The sequence below is a fragment of the Diabrotica virgifera genome, chromosome 4 (genome assembly GCF_917563875.1).
Source record: "Diabrotica virgifera virgifera chromosome 4, PGI_DIABVI_V3a".
Lineage (NCBI taxonomy): Eukaryota > Metazoa > Arthropoda > Insecta > Coleoptera > Chrysomelidae > Diabrotica > Diabrotica virgifera.
This window is the reverse complement of record NC_065446.1, coordinates 235,289,234-235,309,599: the sequence shown is the minus strand read 5'-3', so window position 1 is coordinate 235,309,599 and position 20,366 is coordinate 235,289,234. Positions and strand designations below refer to the sequence as shown.

Genomic DNA, 20,366 nt, shown 5'->3' with positions numbered 1-20,366 from the left:
TAGTTTTTAAATAAACGATTTTATACCAAAATACAATTTGAAGTTTTTACTTCTGTATAGGTTTTTTTATTTATTTATATCGATATGTAATAAATATTAAAATGTATCAATCATTATCAAAGGTCATTGGAATGCCCAATCAGAGCAAACTATCCGCTGTCCTGCGCGTAGCACCAATAATTAATGTTTATTTTAAAAAATTCCTAACGCCGTGGTAGTTAATCGATTTTAATTTTGCAAATTGCAAATGAAAGGTACAGTACACTTCTATACGCAAAAAAATTCAACTTGTTGTCTGCTTTATTTTCAGTCCTGTAACATTTTGAAAAAATGAATTTTTTTTGCGAAAGCTGGATTGCAAAATTTATTTTGCAGAATCTATTAAACCGATTTTAATGAAAGGTACAGTACTATTTTACTGTATCATAAAGTTTTTCTGGGTGAAATATGAAGGTCCTAAGTGTAGCATAAATGGTTGAAAACCGTAAAATGCAAATACTTGTTTTTGCATGGTTTTTTTTGCAATTATTGCTATTTTGCAACAAGGGTGACTATTTTTTAAATTTTTAACCAATTTTATATTGTAGTAAATTTAATTACGCAACTTTTATGTCAGTCCAACTTTTTTCTAAAATTAATACTTTTGAAGTTATATTCAAAAAATGAAAAAAAAATCGAATTTTTCCTTCATTTTTTGACATTTTGATTATTTCAACAATGTTCCGGACCTTCCTGAGAGGGAGGACAACTCAAATATTATTATTTAAGTTATTTCCAAGCAATTTCTGCAAAAAAAATTGAGTCACCTCTCAACGTCCAAATGTACTAATATTTCTACAGATGCGGCCTGCTCTAAGAATATAATATAAAAGGGGTAAATTGTACTTACATGCAGGTACCGCCATTTTTGCAAGTGGGTGTTCCTCCTGCGTCACAAAAAGATTTTGGTCCATTGGAACAGTATGGCCCCGTATAGCCATCCAAGCATTGACAGCTAAATTTTCTAGATAAAAGAAAGAAATAAATTAATTTCAGTATATGCAGGTTTCAATTTTATACAATAATTATACATTTTGAGTCAAAAATACCTCTTCATAAAGGCTCTGCCTCTAGCTATATATTCAGAAGGCAATCGATAGTAAGATCGTGGCTGCAAACTACATTTCTGACTTTTACAGTATAGCTCGTGCTACTTCTACTAGACTTTAAATTTCTACGGTAGAATAGAATAGAATAGAATAGAATAGAATAGAATAATTTATTTGTCCTGCAAGATCATCTACATGATATAGGATACGTCAGTTTGAAATACAAATAAATACATATTATACAGTGAGCACGTAAAGGTTGGAATAAATTCATTTTCTCGAGAATGGACGATTTGGAAAAAATCCCGAAACAGGTCAATTTTTATTTTTAAATTACGACTTTTTAGCATATATGTCATACTAGTGACGTCACCCACCTGGGCGTGATGACGTCATCGATGATTTTTTTAAATAGGAATAGGGGTCATGTGATAGTTCATTTGAAAGGTAATTTAATTCTCTATTCAGTAATATAAACATTTACATAATTATTTACACAGGGTGTCTAAAAAAATTTTTTTAAATTAATTTTATTGACATAAAAAGAAGAATGCATGTAATTTTTATTTAGTCCAAAATACATTTTAAGGTTCTTAGAGCACAGAAAAAAATGTTTATTTGAAAAATAATCATTGCTTTTCCCTTAAATCAAATGTTCAAATGTAAAAAAATTAAATGTTCAAAAAGAGGAATGTGAGTGGGCGGCTAAAATGCTAAAACGATATTTATTTGTTAAATAAACTTTATTTCCTGTTTTCTGATAGCAGTAAAATGTATTTTGAGTTAAATAAATTACACACATTCTTCTTTTTATGTCAACAAATTTAATTTAAATAATTTTTTTTTGGACACGCTGTATAAATAATTATATTAATGTTTCTATCACTGAATAGAGAATTCAATTACCTTTCAAATAAGCTATCACACGACCCCTATTCTCATTTAAAAAAATTATAGATGACGTCATCACGCCCAGATGGGTGACGTCACTAGTATGACACATATGTCAAAAAGTCGCAATTTAAAAATAAAAATTGACCTGTTTCGGGATTTTTTTCCAAAATCGTCCATTCTCGAGAAAATGAGTTTATTCCAACCTTTACGTGCTCACTGTATAAAATATCACTTGAAAATTATTATAAGATAAAATACAAACAGTACATAGAATTAATTATTGACATCACCCATATATTCGCTTACACTATAGAAACAATTTTGCAATAGGTACGATTTTAGTTTGCTCGAAATTTATTTGGGTTTATTTCAGATCTAATACTATTGGAAAGATGATTAGATAGATTGAAAATCTTATACCCATATAATACTGGGATTTTTCGTATCGTCCAGTATTATGTTTTGGTAGTCTTAAAAAGTCATTTTGTCTAGTGGGGTACTGATGATAATAAGAGTTTGAATGAAACGTAGTTATATTAGATTTTACATATAGTATACATTTAAAAATATAAATAGAAGGTACTGTTAAAATGTTATATTTCTTAAAATATTGTCGATATGAATACCTATGTGGCAAATTAAAAATTAGTCTAACTATCCTTTTCTGAGAGACAAAATACTCTTGTAGCACTCACAGCACTACCTCAAAAATTTATATTATAGGCCAAGTGAGAATACACAATTGCATAATAAATATTCAATAACTGTTCAATTGTAAAAATAGTACATTGTTTACCGGGTAGGAAAAGCTTAACATTCCTGGACGACTTAGCAACACAGAGTCCAGGAATGTGGCTTTTCCTACGAGGTAAACATACTATTTTTCCGCAAATCGTTTAAAATTCGACAGATATTGATTGATTTAAAAAAAACGCGATAATTTTATTCCCAAATAAATGGTGCTTTGAAATTCCTAATAAAATTACTTGGGTTACTATGGAAACGTATTGAGGTTGAATTGTCAAACTTGACGCTTATAAATTTAACACTAACAACTGTACGGATTTATCATTTCCTTACAGTAAGGAAATGACATTTCCTTACAGTAAGGAAGTCCTGACTTTTTCTTCAAGAAATTTTGACAGGAATGTCAAAATTTCCTGGCGATTTGCGGAAAATGACATTTCCTTACAGTAAGGAAGTCCTGACTTTTTCTTCAAGAAATTTTGACAGGAATGTCAAAATTTCCTGGCGATTTGCGGAAAAACTTTTTAATTGTAAAATTGTGTAATAGCTACTACACTTGAGAGCAAAATAATCGACTCACTTGCTGAATTGTACACGTTAGAAATCTCGAATTTCCTAAACCTGTTGTCCGATTTAAGTGATTTTTATAGTATGCTATAATCTTATTATTTAAGAAAATCTATGTGATATTTTTGTTGCTAGACAAGTAAAGGTCATTTTATACCGGGTCTAACAATCATAGGGTGTTTTTTTAACTTAAACGTACCTAACTTTTTATTATCCAACATAAGCAAATGAATCAAAAAAGAAAATGTTAATAAAGTCTAAGCCTACAATTGAATTTTAATTTAAATATTTTTTATATGCTAGAATACTCCACAGGGTATTCCGAACTTTAAGAGAAAACACAGTATGATTGTTACACCCGGTATAAAATGATATTTACCTGTATAGCAACAGTAATATTACATAGATTTTCTTAAATAATAAGGCTATAACATACTAAAAAATCACTCAAATCGGACAACAGGTTTAGAAAATTCCACGTGTACAATTATTCAGCAAGTGAGTCGATTATTTTGCTCTCAAGTGTATTTATTTTTTTGCCAACGTGATTAATTTGAGATTCCCAGCTCATATTACTATCTACATACAAACCCAAAAGTTTAGTGGTAGTTGTAGAATGAACCATGCTTTACTTTTGATTTACTTTGATAGAGAACTGATGACTTGAGTTAGATCTATAGTAGAATTGCATGCTAGTGGCCTTTTTAGCATTAACAACCAAAGCATCCTTTTTACACCATCCTGTAAAGTTAAAGTCTTCTGATATAACATTCAATAAGGCAGTTAATTCCTCAACACTTGAAGCAGATGTAGCAATAGTTGTGTCATCTGCATACATAAATATGTTATTTTAACTGACATATCTGGGCATATCGTTAACATAGCATATGAATATTAAAGGTCCAAATATTGAACTCTGAGGAACCCCAATATCAATATCACCATAATATGATCGACAGTCATTAACTTTAACGAGAATTTTCCTAGAATGTAAATATAATGACAGCCATAATGAGAACTGACCCCGAAAACCAATATTTTTTAACTTCTCTATAGCAACTGTACGTTTACAGTATCAAATGCGTTTGAAAGATCAAAGAAAAGTGCACCCACAAAATCACCCCGATCCAGTGCATTATGAATGGGACTGAGTAATTCAGCAGTAGCACCCTCTGTTGAATATATTGTAAAATTAAGGAAGATATACAGTATTTATTATACTATACAGTATTTATTAAGGAGAGCTAGGCGTTTAAGACGTAGCGAGTTAGACAAGAAAAACCACGTATATGGAGAAACCACGTAGATCGGATAGACCCCGAAAGTGTGGTGAAATGGGCAAAGGCGCAGAGTCCCAATACCAAGTGAATCATAGGAAGACCCAAAAAACGATGGTATGAGAGCTGGCGCTCCGGATCACAGTAGTGACTGTAACAGAAGAAACAGGACATAGTCCTATTAAAAGAATAAGAAGACGTAGAGAAAAGATGATATTAAAGTAGATGTAGATTTGGTGTTGGAGCTAAAGTTTATTCCTAACAGCTTACAGTAGGGATGGCGGTTTTTGACAAAACACCGGTTTTCGGTTATACCGTTTTTTTTTGCTAGCGGTTTAACCTGGCGGTTATAACCGGCCAAATAAAACCGGTTTTTCCAAAAACCGGTTTTCGTTTTTTTTTTAATCCAATAGAATGTTACATTTACAATGCACTTTAGTTTGCGATACTCCACTCGACTCGATAATTGGTATCAATATGATCAAAATTAGTACTACCGAAAGAACATCAATATCAATATAAATAAAACACAATTTTTAATGAAACCATGTTATTCTATTAATTATTATATTTATTTATTATTTTATTATTATTATATATGTATTGATTATTATTAAATATAATATAGCGTAAGATTAATATGTACATATTGCAATAATATACAATTTAACCCAACCATTTCAACTTATAAAAAATTTCCCAGACTCTTTAAAATGGGATTAAAAAAATAATATCAATATAAATATTTTACTTAAAAATAAATTGGATAATGCAATTTATCTTTTATTTTTACTACCATAAAAAAATCATCATGTATTTCATTTAACACGTTTGTATATTTGTATAATAGCTACATTTTAACTCATTTAATATTCCTGTATGGGTGTATCGTTTTGAAAACGTAGGGAAATCCTTGGAGATTCGTATTCGTAATCGGTAATTCGATATTCATAGTCAGAACATTATTTTTGGTAATCAGAAAAAGTCATTCACCCACTTTCAATGTCAAGAGTCAAGTGTGAAAAATAGATGATGTTTGCGTCTACTTCAACCAGACCACTTCTTATGTAAATATTATGATTACAAATACCTTTTTAACGAAATATTATAATAAAACTTAATTGTTTCTGGCTGATGTGAGTTTGCACTTTCAGTTTACTTCTGTATATATAAAATAAAATTTGAATTATGATTTTGTTTGGAATAATTACTTGAGAATAATAATTATAATTGGGATCCAAAATAATACCTAACCTAATCCTAATCACCGTAAAAACCTAATAACCGGTTTTTACTTTAAAAAGAAAAAACCGGTTATAACCGGGACAAAAAAACCACCGGTAAAACCGGTTACTGCGAAGTAAAAAACCGGTTTTAGGTTAAAACCGGTAGGTTTTTCCCATCCCTAGATTACAGTAAGCTTGGATTTCTCCAGAAGTCTCCTGACTTCTCTTTTTTTTTACATAGAGGTCTCTACTAGCGTACTCATTTCAGTTTTAGAACATTTCATAAACTTTTACAAGTGTTCCTGACGAGAAGTGAATACCTAGAAACATGTGTAGAACAATTATGGAGATTAAATTAAAGAGAAAAAATGCAATCGTCTAATTTTAAAATATTGTTTGTTTATTGTCCTAACTTCGGTCCACGCAAAATACACATGGTTGCCATAATTTGGTAAGTAGGTAGTCCATTGAAATGTTACATTAAGGATTGCATTTTTTAGAGGAGTCAATTATTTTTAATGTGTATGGGGGTGAAGTAGAAGCTTAAGTTCAAGTTTTTGGGGTTGCCACCCTTTCCCCCAGCCGCCATCTTGGAAAAAGGGTGCAACGGGCTTTCGCGCTGTAGCTCCTAAACTAGAAACCATACAGAAAATTTAATAACACATAAAATGTATCAAATTAAATTTTTTACCATTTTGTGTGTATTACTTTTTATCGTCAAGTGACCAAAAAAAAGTTATAAACAAAAATAAGAGAAAATTTTGTAAGAAGTTTAATTTTGGAGGTTATAACATTTTTTCCGTTAATTTTACAATAAAATAACATCATAACGATTTTGCAGATGATTTTTTAACGAACAACTTTTACTTTAAAGTTTTTTAATTTTATCTATATATCTAGGTTTTACAGCGCTCCAAACTTGACCAGATTCTCGAATTCTCATAGGAATACAATAAAAAGAAAGCCTCTGGCTTACTTTTCTGTCTATATATTTATTTATTATGATTTTAACATTCCTATGCCATTACTAAGCTATTTTTGAACCTTTTCCCGGCCACCTATGAGGTAGAGTCTGGAGGCGCGTTTTTTGTGTGGTATTCCCAATAGGCCTAATCCACGCACAATTTCTAGACAAAATAATATTTTTTATTATTATATGTTCAGAAAGATCTATCATAGTTATTGTTTTTTCATTTCTTTCGATGGTCCAGGCTGCAAGTCAAGATCTGAATCAGTATCCGAGGTGAATTTTTGTGGTATAATGAGAGTTAGAGTTGGCGTCATTGTCGGTAATTCATCTACCAATTCATTTTCTTCAATACTTAATGTTGTATGTCCACGATGTTGCTGCAACTTTCACCACCAAAATAGAGGCAAACTGCTGAACATTTAAGGTCTGCTTTTCGGCAACCACATGCACTTCCAGTTTCCATTGCATCTGCTAAAGATGAATTTCATAAGCTCGGGGGTACTGGAGGCTTAGAAGTTTCGATTGGTATCCAAAATGTTCCATGCTTCTTTCAGCCCCAATTTTCTAAATCACAATTTTTACCGAGCCCTGACTGACTCTGGTGATACACTCGGAGTATGTGGAAACGGGCTGCATCTTGTGTTGGTGGAAGTGAGAAGAGATTAAATGCATTTTTTGTCACTGTTTTAGCGAATCGTGTGTATCTCAGGGTTTCCAGAGAATCGTCTTTATTTCCGCCATATAAAGAGACGAAAAACGTTCGCCGACAACAGTGGGTAAAGATGGCTCGACTTTCTCACTGACAAATAATTTTTCCTAGATGTTTCTTACAAATAAAATAACCACCACTCATGATGCGCTATTACAAATAACACAACATGCTTATCTAATCACAAAAATATAAATTTTACCCACAAGACTCTCAATAGTATTATCTATAAAACTCAAAATACTTTTCACAATTTTTGATAGGACTGCACGTGGCCAAATAGGTAGCACAACTGTAAAAATGAGTTAAGTAGAGGGGAACCGACTGCTGTGCCACTTAGGATAAATTATAATAATAAAAGTAATAGCAGGCAGATATTCAGTCCGGTACGGAAGAAAAATGGCGTAACTGCAAATTTTGTCAGTTCCTGTTTATTGCGCAATTAACTTTCAAAATTACTATCAAAAAATAATAGAAAAAGACCGAACTGTAAATATGTGCTGAGCCACTATAGGGTAGTTGCGTCGTTACTGAAATACTCGCTATGTTAGACCTTATTTCAGATGGATAATGACGCAACTGTAGATAGGGTTGAAAAAGGGAGGACTAAATTAAGATAATGGGATTCGAACCAATATCGATGAAAATAAAAGCCATCGTTGTCAAAAAACAAACGCCATATCGATGCTCCTGGACGATTTCTCTTTATTTAATCCCTTTTTGAAATATTTAAAAATCGTTTTTTGTTCTTCTGAAGAATTTTGAATTTTGCGGTTGCGTCATTCTTCTTCTGGAGCGTCAAATTTGTCCTCAAACAACTTCTTAGGCCTTTTCTATATATTATGCGGGGTTCTAAGTTTTATAGTGTGGAGAATGGTCAAAAATAGATTAATATAGCATAGTAATGTTAAAATCATAATAAATTGCATGAATAAAAAAATATTAAGATAGAAAAGTAAGCCTAACGTTTTGTTTTTATTGCATCCCTATGAGCATTCGAGAATCTGCTCAAGTTTGGAGCGCTGTAAAACCTAGATAAATAAATATAATTAAACACCTTTATAGTGGAAATTGTTCGCTGAAAAACCCTCTACAAAATTGCTAAAATGTTATTTTATTGTAAAATGAACTGAAAAATGTTATAACTTTCAAAAGGAAACTTGTTAAAAAACATTTTACTTATTTTTGTTTACATATTTTTGTTGGTCACATGGCGATAAAAAGTGATACAAACAAAATTGTAGAAAATTTAATTTTCTACATATTATGTGTAATTAAATTTTCTGTGGGGTTGGTAGTTTACGAGATACAGCGCGAAACCCCTTTGCACCCCTTTTCCAAGATGGCGGCCGGGTGACAAGGGTGGCGACCCCAAAAACTTGAACTTAAGCTTCTACTGATCTCCCCTACATATTAAAAAAATAAAATTGACTCCTCTAACAAGTGCAAGGTATAGCCTAACAAATGTAACATTTTAATGGACTAAAGATTATACATAGCGAAAAATTATGTACTGTTTCACATAAAAAGTAAGTTAAAAACTAGGTCTACTATACATATTAGGCAAAGTTACTTTATGCTCATTTATCGATACAGATGATTTTTTCTATTTTCAATTATAATTGGGACAAAACAGTTGTAAATTGTAGTTGTTAGAATTCCATGACGAGTTTCATAATTTTTCTCATGGGATTATTTTCAAATTGTGATTCTATTTTAAACCCATTTTAATGTATAAAGAAGGAATGAATTCCAATAGCGTCCAACAGAGAAACGGGCTCTATTTTGATTCTGCTCGGTATTACGCTTTTCAAATGAAATTAATTTTAGACGGCTCTATTCAGTCGACGCCAGTAAACAATGGTGTTTAACTCAGATTTTTTCAACGTTTACAAAATCACAATGGATCGTTCATTTAGCATACAGTTAAAATCAGATTAATTGGTAGATCGCCGACACTATATAGTAATATTAATATTTTAAAAATATAGAGTGTGTGTAATTTCATTGGACCGCAGATGTCCATTGGGTCACCAGGGTATGCTCGTAGGCCACGTCCCTCAACCAGATAAAGAATTTTTGACTCACATCCTCAAAATCGAAATTTTGATGTCCTAAATCGTCTTCAGATATCGGCACAACATTAAGCCACTAAGAATATAATATGATTATTAAGTTTTTTTTGTCCCCATCAACCACTTGGGTTATTAGCGGTAGATTTATAATACAAAATAGAGATAAAAGATACATTTTTAAAAGACATGAATGACAAAAATATTGTAATTATTTACAGTTTACAAAAAATGTATCATAATACAGTTTACAATGATTTACAAAACACATAACTCCGTTGAATTTTGTAACCAGTGCTTCTTTTAGGCTGTTGAGTATCTTGAATATCGCCTTCGCTGAAGTGTTCTCTGGATATTTAGACAAGCTAAAAACGGCGGGTCCGCTGGAATAAAATATTCCCATGAGATTTTTTTGCATAATCACATTCGTGAGACATCCCAGAATAAGGTTCAAGAAGTCGCCCACGTGAAAAGTGGTTCAATTTTTTTTAACAATTTTGTTTTAATCAAATTGCAAAAATCAATATTTTTGGCTCGGACAATTTTTTTTAGGTTTTTTGGACCATTCTGGTAAAAAATGGTCTCTTATAATCTTTTTTAAGTTGATCTTTTTCGAGCTATAAGCAATTTAAAATTTAAAAAACGCTAAAATGAACCTATTTAAGACTTAATAACTCGGTTAAAAATTATCATTATGAAAGTTATAAAGTGACTAAATCAAAATTTAAAGCCTCCGCTACATGATCCTGAAGAAATCTGTGGTATAAATTTATTACTAAGCTGTTATTTTTAATTTATAAAAATGGGCGGTTAGATCGTATTGACGCGGCTCTAAATGTGAGTGGGAGTAAGATGTACCATTGACTGCTGGAATGGCATCTCTCTCGCACTCAGCATTTACGGCCGGCTACCACGTGCATAGCGCTCAATATTATTACTTAAAAATTCTTTTTATTTCGGCCGACCTCATGGCTTTCTCTTATACAAGGTTAAAAAGTAGTGGAGGTAACGCATCACCCTGTTTGAGTTTACTGTTGATTTCAAAGCTGTCAGACAGGTTATTGTATATCTATACAATATTGCCAAATACTTATACAGATTCTTCTTATGGCATGCAACTGGTCTTTCAAGTTTGCTGGAGGACGTGGCAATCGATTTAGGTTTCGACCTACCATATCCCCCACATGGTCGATGGGTGACAAATCAGCTGATCTTGATGGCCACTCTAAAGTGCCTATACCAGATTCTTGAAGAAACTTCATTGCTTCGGTTTGTAGACAGGGATGTAAAACCAGTTGCAGTACTTCAGCAGTATATCGTCGAGCTGTCAAAGTACCGTTAGTAAGAATCAGAGGTGATCTGCTTCCCAAAAATATAGTACCGCATACCATAATGCTTAGTCTTGCTGTATGATGTTCAATAGCCAAGTCTATATCTCGTCTCTTCATTTCTCACCCTCGAAAACGTCTTACCCTTAAGCGCCCATCAGAGAAACCCAAACAAAACGTAGATTCATCACAGAAGTAGACAACGTCTATTATACATGGAATTTACAGTACAATAACACTGTAGGATTAGAATTGTTAACAAAAACAATTTTTTTGAAACAAATTTTTTTGTGTACTACTTACATATTTTTCCGTTTATGAAACGTCTTGGAAATACGCCATTTATTATATCTACATAAAATATATTCACGTTAAACACCGTAAAAAGGAAATCGAGTTTGCCATTGAATAGTTTCGCAAATAACTGTCAATGGCAATAAATAACAGGTAGCAATAAATGTGAAATTTATGAGGTTACAGTTAATAAAATGTATATATAACCTGAGTGGATATTTATTATAGTAAAATAGGTTGTAAAACTCTATTTACTTTTTCATATGAATGTAATAGATACCGTATAATAGAAATATAACTGTTATATAAATTTATAACATTTTTTATTTGAAAATTTATGCAGCTTACTTATAAAATATTTATTACATTGCAATCAGAACAGAGAGCAGATATCGGAACTTATCACAGACTGGTAATGGCAGAGATGGCATTGTGAAAACCGGTACAACAAGAACATATAGAATACAGCAGAATAGCCATAAAAAAGCTAAAAGATGAACAAAAGAACAGGAGATATCAAGAAGAAACTGATAAGGAGTTCAAAATGGAGGAGAGAAAGAAAATAGAAATGGATATGGAGGAAAAATGGGAAAAATTTAAAGTAGTAATAATGAAGAAAGCAGAAGAGATAAGCGGAAATCTAACAGTCAGAAAATTAAACAAAAAGACGGAATGGTGGTACAACATTTTGGATCATGACCTTCTTCTTGCAGGGCGTTCTTCAGTCGTTACATTAAATCAGCCTTTTTTAACAGAATCGAGATCTCTATCCTCCAATTCCTTCCGCAAGTCATTAGGGAGTTTTTGTTGCTACGTAACGTACGCATCTCCCTATACGTAAAGCAACTAACGTGTCGTAGAGGATGAATGTTAAAATAGGTAGTTTTTGTAACTGCCTTAACGTAACGTAAAGCAAATCGTAAAGTCACTTTTAAATTCCGTTGACATTCAAAAAACTAAAGCAATGTTCACACAATATACAATTAATATACAAATGTAAAAAAAGATAAATGAATAATGAAATTGTATGGTTTTAATTGCCTCTATTTAAATATAAAAATATTTTCGTACTTCCGGGCCTAAAGTGACAACTTCACTCCCTTGTGACAGGTACTAAAGTGTCACATTTAATCCCTCCGGGATTAAATATTGACGAAACTCCCGGAACGATTAAATCACAAACAAACGAATTTAAGGGATATTTTATTGAAAAATATAATTAATTAGAATGGTAATTAACGTTAATATTCAAATTAATATTGTGACAGTTCGTCATATTGACCAGTCTTTCCTGGGTTAATGCAGCAGGTAACTGACGAGTAACAGATAGGTCCTTTTCATATTGAACTGGTGTTTGTTTCGAAGATCCTGCGGAAACAGGAAGCGAGAATGAGGACTGTGGCATAACTATAGTGGACGAATCGGCGACTTGACCAAATATTTTATCTGAAATTTTTTGTTTATTTTTAATAGACGATTCAATATATCCCTCGGCCACGTTGGAGGATTTCCATCCTCCATGTCTCTTCAGCACGTCTATTGTTGCTCCCGAATCAGCTAACAAAGACGCAGATGTGCGTCTAAAACAATGTCCCGTATAAGACGTCGCATTTTCTAATTTCAAGAAAGCTGCTATTTGCCGTGGAATTGTACCAAACATGTTTTTTCCTACTACTCGCGTAGTACATTCTTTGTTGATGTATTGAACAAAAAATTTTGAATGAGTTGTCCCTGTCTTTCGCAATGCCACATATTTCCGAAATATCGCCACAAAACTGATGGCACTGTTTTCTGAATTTTTGATCACAAAATTTCGGTCAATTTTATTTTTGGTGTTTCTAATCGCAATTAGGAAGGAATCGCCCAAATCTCTCACATCGTCGATTTCTAAATCAACCAACTCTTTTCCACGACAAGCTCCCGCAACGCCCAAAATAAGTGCAACCTACAAAAAAATTGATTTCTTAAAATTTCTGAATATAAACAAATTTCCAAATTTACCTTAAGCATTAAATATTTATCATCCGGAGCCTCCCGTAAGAACTGATCTACCTGCTCAGACGTGAGAATTCTTGACTTCTTTGGCTTAAATCCCTCATTTCTTCTCTTCAAAAAAGCTAATAATTTTGGAAATTTACTTATATCAATATCTTCTCTAATGTTAATAACCGATTTCAGCATTGAGTAATGTGCCCAGAGAGTTGAGGCACAAACCGCTTTTGATTTATCATCGAAGTAGACTAACAGCGCATTTTCAGTAGGTTGTCTCACATTTTTTAAGCGGCACCACTTTTTAAAAGCATCGTACTGCTGCTCGTATAGTTTTCTAGATTTCGGTGGTAACAATTCTTCACCTACTTCGGCTGCTCTTTTATCAATATCAGATACACCTTCTTCACTCATGATACCAATAATTATCAATAACAATGTTTCTTTACAATGACACTAGTAATGACAATGTTTCTAAATTATAACTGTCACAACGGAATGTTACTATGGTAACTTATTTTAAAGACAGTTTATTAAATGAGTTGAAGAGAGAAAAAACTGATTGAAATTATTGAAATAATTAATAAAATCATACCGGAAGTACGAAAAGTATCGTATATACCTTGCGACTGAAGTACATTTAATCCTTCAGGTAAATTATGGCCCTCCCTGCGGTCGGGCCATAAACTTTACCTTCAGGATTAAATGTACTACTTCAGTCCCGCGGTATATAATGTACTATATTTTTCCTTAGGTTAAAATTTTTTTATTTTTGTTTATACCTACTTTTTAGTTGTAAATTATTGTATACCTACATCAGAATTCCAGTAGGTATAATGTAAATAGTGTGGTAATATTTATTTGAAAATTTTACTGAAACTAGGTCATTTGTTTATCTAGTTATTAATTGTGGTGATCACTGTATTTCTTAAATTAATACAAGATTTGTTTGTTTTGCTTTATTAATAGACAACTTAAAAACAATAAAATTTTAAATCTATTATGAAGTTCCAATTTCCAATTACAAACAGAATAATTTTACTCAAATAGACTAAACCAATAACCAATATAACCTTAAAATGTTTATAAACGGATAGTACTCTGATGAAATGTTCATTTGGTAGCTAATCGGGCAAGATCCTCGTGTGCATTCGGTGACTTTCGGCTCGATAGGGATGCGTATGAACCTAACGTACCAGCCCGTAACCTTAGGTAATACGTATCGCGATACGGGAGTTCAACCATTAATGCGCAAGCGTATATGTCAAAAAGATGCGTTACGTTTACGTATTTGTGTGCACAAAAACTCCCTATTAATACTCATACAGGGAACCCATGATAACACGATTCGCCTGTCTTACCAACTTCAACGTTTCGCTTCTTGTTTTCCAATTTAGCATACGATGCTGGAGTTCTCGCTGCTCTGTATTTAAGGTAAGTCTGTTTCTTTGCATTTTTTGCTTCTGGAAAGAACCATGGGGTTTTCTTTATTGCTCTATTGCTGTTGCTGTAAACTGTTCCCTACCAAGAGCTTAGAATGAAACATCTTTATTGTTTATCTTTAGTTTTTCCCCAGAGATCACTTTCATCTTTCTCCGTTTTTGGCATTTCTTTAATTCTTTTAGTCTCTTTCCAGAAAGTACGTTTATTGTGATGTCCCATACATTCACAGCATTAATTTTTTCTGCGTTAGCTATTGGTTTTTTTTTTTTTTGGATCTGTATTTTATTCTGAGTTTTCCTAATAACGTATGTCCCTAAAGTTTTCGGAAAATTTTATATTAGTATTATTGGTAGGATGCATTAGATTAAGTTGCCATTAGAAGCCAAAGTTAGGAAACAACTTAAACTATGTAAACAATGTCAGTTTTGACAAATACGGTTCATAAAGATGTCGTACAAACTTAATATTCGTCAAAGTATATATAGGTCTGGATCCCGCGTATGAAAAAAAAGTTGATTAATAGCAAGCTGAAAATTTGTTAATAACTTAAGGGTGTCTAGTCGGTCAAACTTTGATATATGGGAACACTGGAACAGGGGAAGTTTTAATTGTGGAACAGGTTAAAAATTTGGAACGGTCAGACCACGAAAACGGCACATGTATTTTGTCCGACAGAACACACTTAAATTCTCCGAACAGAGATTAAACTCTCATGCAAAAATCAGACTGCTATTTATCACCAAATGGGCGTTTTAATGAGTGGAACATCTAGAATATGTCAAATGACAGGAATTATGACAGGTGATAAATAGCAGTCTGATTTTTGCATGAGAGTTTAATCTCTGTTCGAAGAGTTTAAGTCTGTTCTGTCGGACAAAATAAATGTGCCGTTTTCGTGGTCTGGCCGTTCCAAATTTTTAATCTGTTCCACAATTAAAACTGCCCCTGTTCCAGTGTTCCCATATATCAAAGTTTATCCGACTAGACGCCCTTAAGCTATTAACAAATTTTCAGCTTGCTAATAATCAACTTTTTTTTCATACGCGGGATCCAGACCTAATATCATTTAGTTGGACATGTACCAAAACGCGATATTGTAAGAAATTTTACTGCTCAAAATATTTATGTGTCAACGATTTACCAGACAATTAAAGAGTGCGAAAATGGTATGGGTACCATATCTTAATTTGCTCAAAAGTGGAAAACCAAGAGTCTTATATCCTGCTCGGGAACAGAGATTAATTCAGAGTTTGGAGAACCAATTAGGAAAGTCTTTGCGAAATGTTGGCCGAAGATGTAATGTTTCACGCATGACTGTTAAGTAGAACAATTTATATAAATAATTTAAAACGGTATAAAAGAAAAAAATCTCCTTAGTTCACACCAGCCACGTTAGAAAAAATCCTAGATGTTGCCGTGCATTGAGACGTATTTAGTTTCCTGGTAAAGTTCTCATTATGGACGATGAAAAGTATTTTACTTTATCCAATTCCGAAATGAAGAGCAATGGCGGATTTTATACACGCAATGTACAAGGTGCACCGGACCAAGTTAGGTTAAAGGGAAAAGTGAAATTTGCCGATAAAATTTTGATATGGTGTGCAATCTCAGAAGCTGGTGTTTCACAGCCGTTTGTGGGGCGTGTTCGCGGTGAAGCTGTCAATGCTGACATTTACGTTGAACACAGCTTGTTCAATTTATAAATACTCATCACCACAATGATGAAATCATATTTTGGCCCGACCTAACGTCATGCCATTACGCCAGGAGAACGACAGATTTGTTAACGGCTCAAAATATAAATTCTGTTCCCAATCGCGACAACTCTCCAAATGTGCCTCAGACGAGGCCCATAGAAGAGTTTTGGGCTGTTTTGAGTCGAATAGTGTATAATAATGGCTGGGGACCCCAAAATAAAGATCAGCTAAGGCGAAGAATTTTGAGAAAATTTCCTGAGATCGATTTAGAAACAGTCCAAAGGCTTATTGCACATGCAAGACCAAATTTACGTACATAAAAATACATTCTAAACCTTAAATATGTAGACTTAGTTTCCTGTATTTAGTTAATAAAATAAACTTAACTTACAACTAGAAAATCCATATTTATTTTTTCCGAAAACTTTAGGGACATACGTTAGTAGAGAGTGGTCAGTACCTACCATTCTTCAGCAAGCATTCTTTTTAAAGAAGTATTGAACCGAATTTAAAAAATTTAAGACTGATATATCGGGAATTGCACATGGAACTTGAAAACATTATCTTATTTGACCCCAATCGTGTTGAAAAATAATGGAGAGTTTTTTACCCTGACTTAGGGGACAAAGTAAAATAATCCAAAATACCGGAAAAATACGTCTCTCTTAAATCAAAAATCGACCTGCCGCTGGGGTTTTTCAAACTACTGTGGCAGTTTCTGTATATTATGTACTATCAAAAAATATGAATAAAATAAATGAATCACTTACGTGTAATAATCAAAGCAGTTGCCTGTAAATCCACAATCCATCATTGTACAGGAATTCCCTCTCACATTTCCAGGTGTTATCTCATACGTAATATTAAACCCATAAACATCCAAAAATTTATCTAGCACTCTCAAATGTACACTATCAGCCGAGCTGAGCTTCAACTGTATCACCAAAAAGCTTTGATACGTTTTAATCCACCTCGTTCTGCTGATGTTAGTCTCGTTAACTTTGTGGATCAGCTTAGGATTAATTTTGTAGTCATCTCCGTAAATTTGGTACTCTGTAAAGGTGAGGCCTTCGTAAACGAACAGCTGTGTTAGATATACGACTATGGAAGTATTGGGAGTGGCAGCGAATTGTGCATCAATCACCCATTCGCAGTTGATGGGAGTTTTGAAGGGAGCTGAAAATAACAAAAGTTGATAATAAAAATTTACTTTTTCTAAATGAAACTTCTGTTTCATACTAATATCGCACCCTAAGTAATATTATAAGGGATTAACTCAAAATTTGTGTTAACTGTGATTTTAAATGATAAGGGTACAAAATGAAATTCTCTACCGGTTAGCGTTGACAGAGGGAGAAAAATAACATGAATGGTTCGGTAAATATATTTGTGCCTCTCTCTCACTCTCCCCGGCCAATCGTGTAAACAACTTGCATTTAATTATCATTATGAGGCTCGTACTCTATACGAAACCCGCCGCTAGGCGGCTCGTTTCTTATCCCTTATACTCGCTTCATAATGACCATCATTAAATGCTTGTTGCATAATATACTATTAAAAACCAGTCTCATTTTAGTTTTAATAAAAATCGTCTTTTTGTTCTACGAATATTTAACATAGCGTATATGAATTTCGCACCAAATAACATTCCAAATACTATAATTGTTTTATTTTTATTTAATAATACAGTAACAAGTATCTTAAAATTAATCTCCTTTTAACATACTCTAATAAAAACTTATCTTTTTCGGTGTACGAATATTTAACATTCCGTATATGAATTTGGAACCGAATAACATTCCGTATATGCGTTTGGGATCTCGCAGCCTATTGGTTAAAATATGACCGCGTGCTGCAACGAACCAATAGAAAACTCCTAGGTTCCAAATACATATACGGAATGTTTAGATGCGAACGGGAACCCAAAGGCGTATTACGCTGTGAACGGGATGTATATATATATATATATATATATATATATATATATATATATATATATATATATATATATATATATATAAATGATAAAATAGATAAATCGTAAAGGTAACCTGATATGGCGACAATAGCTCTAATGATTTCCAATATAATCAATCTCCTACTTACTGAAATGAGAAGTACCAAATCCGTAAATGTGAAGCCTCTCTTATAATCAATTTCTGGTTAACTTTCTTTATCTTCTGATTTTACAATTTATAAGCTAAGGAGACGATGAATAAGAAAGACGAAAAGGACTCCACAATATACAGTCACATTTCGTCTACTCGTCTAGGAAGAATTCCAACGAAAGATGGTTCCGTGTACTCACAGTCTGATTAAATTGGGAGAACTAAAGACAGCATAGTTTCATCTCGTTTAACCTTCGGATGACCAAGGGGGGTAAATTTGGACCCCAGCGTATATTTTTCTTTAATAAATTTAAAAAAGTATTTTTAATTTTTAACTCATTATTTTTTATTTTACTTTAATATCATCCTAGATATCCTCATATTTTGAAATAAAAAATATTACCTATATTTTACGAATAAAAAATATATTCTGAAGTTGATGTTTAGTAAAATACCGTCTATTATGTGGAATTCCAAGTAGTTTTACACTGCGCGTTATCAAAATCTATTTTTAGACTGTGGTGCCTGTTATGTACGAATCATAACATTCCTGTCTGCTACAGATAGTCATTATTAGTATTTCCTGGCGTATATTATGTATTATAGTTTCTTAGTATTTTGTGTACAGATAAGATATGGTCAGCAAATATCTTACTGAGGCTGAGTTACAGGAAATTTTTACTGCAAGCGATTTTTATGATGATATAGAAGATGAAATAGTATCAGAAAACGAGGATGTGTGGTTAGATGAAGATTTAAATGCTGAAAACATTCATTCCAGGTCATTTTTGACCTGGGGTCATTTTTTACCCCCGTTGGTCGTCCGTGTAACAAAAAAAGGTTGGTTATCGGAAGGTTAAGAGATGATCAATTATCCCCTTGCATATGTTTCAGTCTTCCCAGACCTCATCAGAAGGGCTACATGATCACCTCCACCTCTAAATCAAAACGAAACCAAGCTGTCTATTTAAGCCAAATTATAAAAATGATTCGTGCATCGGACACTGCAACTGTAGCGACATCTTTTTAAAGAAATGCGAAGTCCCAGATCCACAAAACCAGACCTCTCGTGGAACCAATTTTTGGTTTACTCAGATTGTGATTACACAGAACCAACTTTCGCTATAATATTTCGTAGACGAGTAGACGAAACTCTTAAATACAGAAACTATATAACTCTTAAATACAGAAAACCCCACAACGACAGGGCAACAAAGACAGTACCAGTTAGCCGAACTTGAAATACCAGGGCAAACTAGCTGAAGTAAAGTCCGCAATTTCGTCCCTAAAAAACCATAAAGCCCCAGGCCCAGACGGCATAGAGGCGGAACTACTAAAAAAAGGGGGAGAAAAACTACATCTTGAGATATATCATCTTATAAGAAAAGTCTGGAAAAGAGAAGAAATATCGAAACGCTGGCATGAAAGCCATATAATGTGTATTCACAAGAAGGGACACAAACAAATATGTCGGAACTCTAGAGGAATATCGTTAATTAGTACATCATACAAGATTATATCCATAATACTGTTTAGAAGACTAACTCCATACGCAGAGGAAATAATAGGTGACTACCAAAGCGGATTCAGACCGGGAAGGTCGACCATAGACCAGATCTTCGTCCTACGCCAGGTGTTGGAAAAAAACTGGGAATTCAACCGCAATGTACACCAAATCTTCGTGGACTTCAAACATGCTTACGATCCTGTTAGCAGAGAAGCGTTGTGGGAGACTATGGTAGAAATGGGAGTACCTGGAAAGCTGGTACGATTAGCGAAGGTGAGCACGGACAACGCTTCCGCAAGAATCAGATTGGCAGCACCACATCGGAGGAATTTCCCATTGACACCGGGCTTACACAACGAGATCCTCTCGCCCCTTGCTGTTTAACCCCGCACTGGAACATGCAGTAAGAAAAGCTCAGCCACAACTGACAAACGGATTTGCCGCCCAAGG

At 33.3% G+C, this 20,366-nt stretch overlaps 1 protein-coding gene across 2 annotated transcripts in view; it reads right to left on the bottom strand.

Annotated features, from left to right (window-relative positions):
• The window catches only part of LOC114324264 (uncharacterized), a 466,791-nt gene that overhangs the window by 247,680 nt on the left and 198,745 nt on the right, over positions 1 to 20,366 (bottom strand). For both annotated transcript variants that reach the window (XM_050649910.1, XM_050649911.1), the window contains exons 3-4: positions 17,072 to 17,477; positions 890 to 1,003 (exon numbers count right to left, since the gene is read on the bottom strand). In XM_050649910.1, the coding sequence (XP_050505867.1) occupies positions 890 to 1,003; positions 17,072 to 17,477 (520 nt within the window). The remainder of the gene's footprint in view (positions 1 to 889; positions 1,004 to 17,071; positions 17,478 to 20,366) is intronic.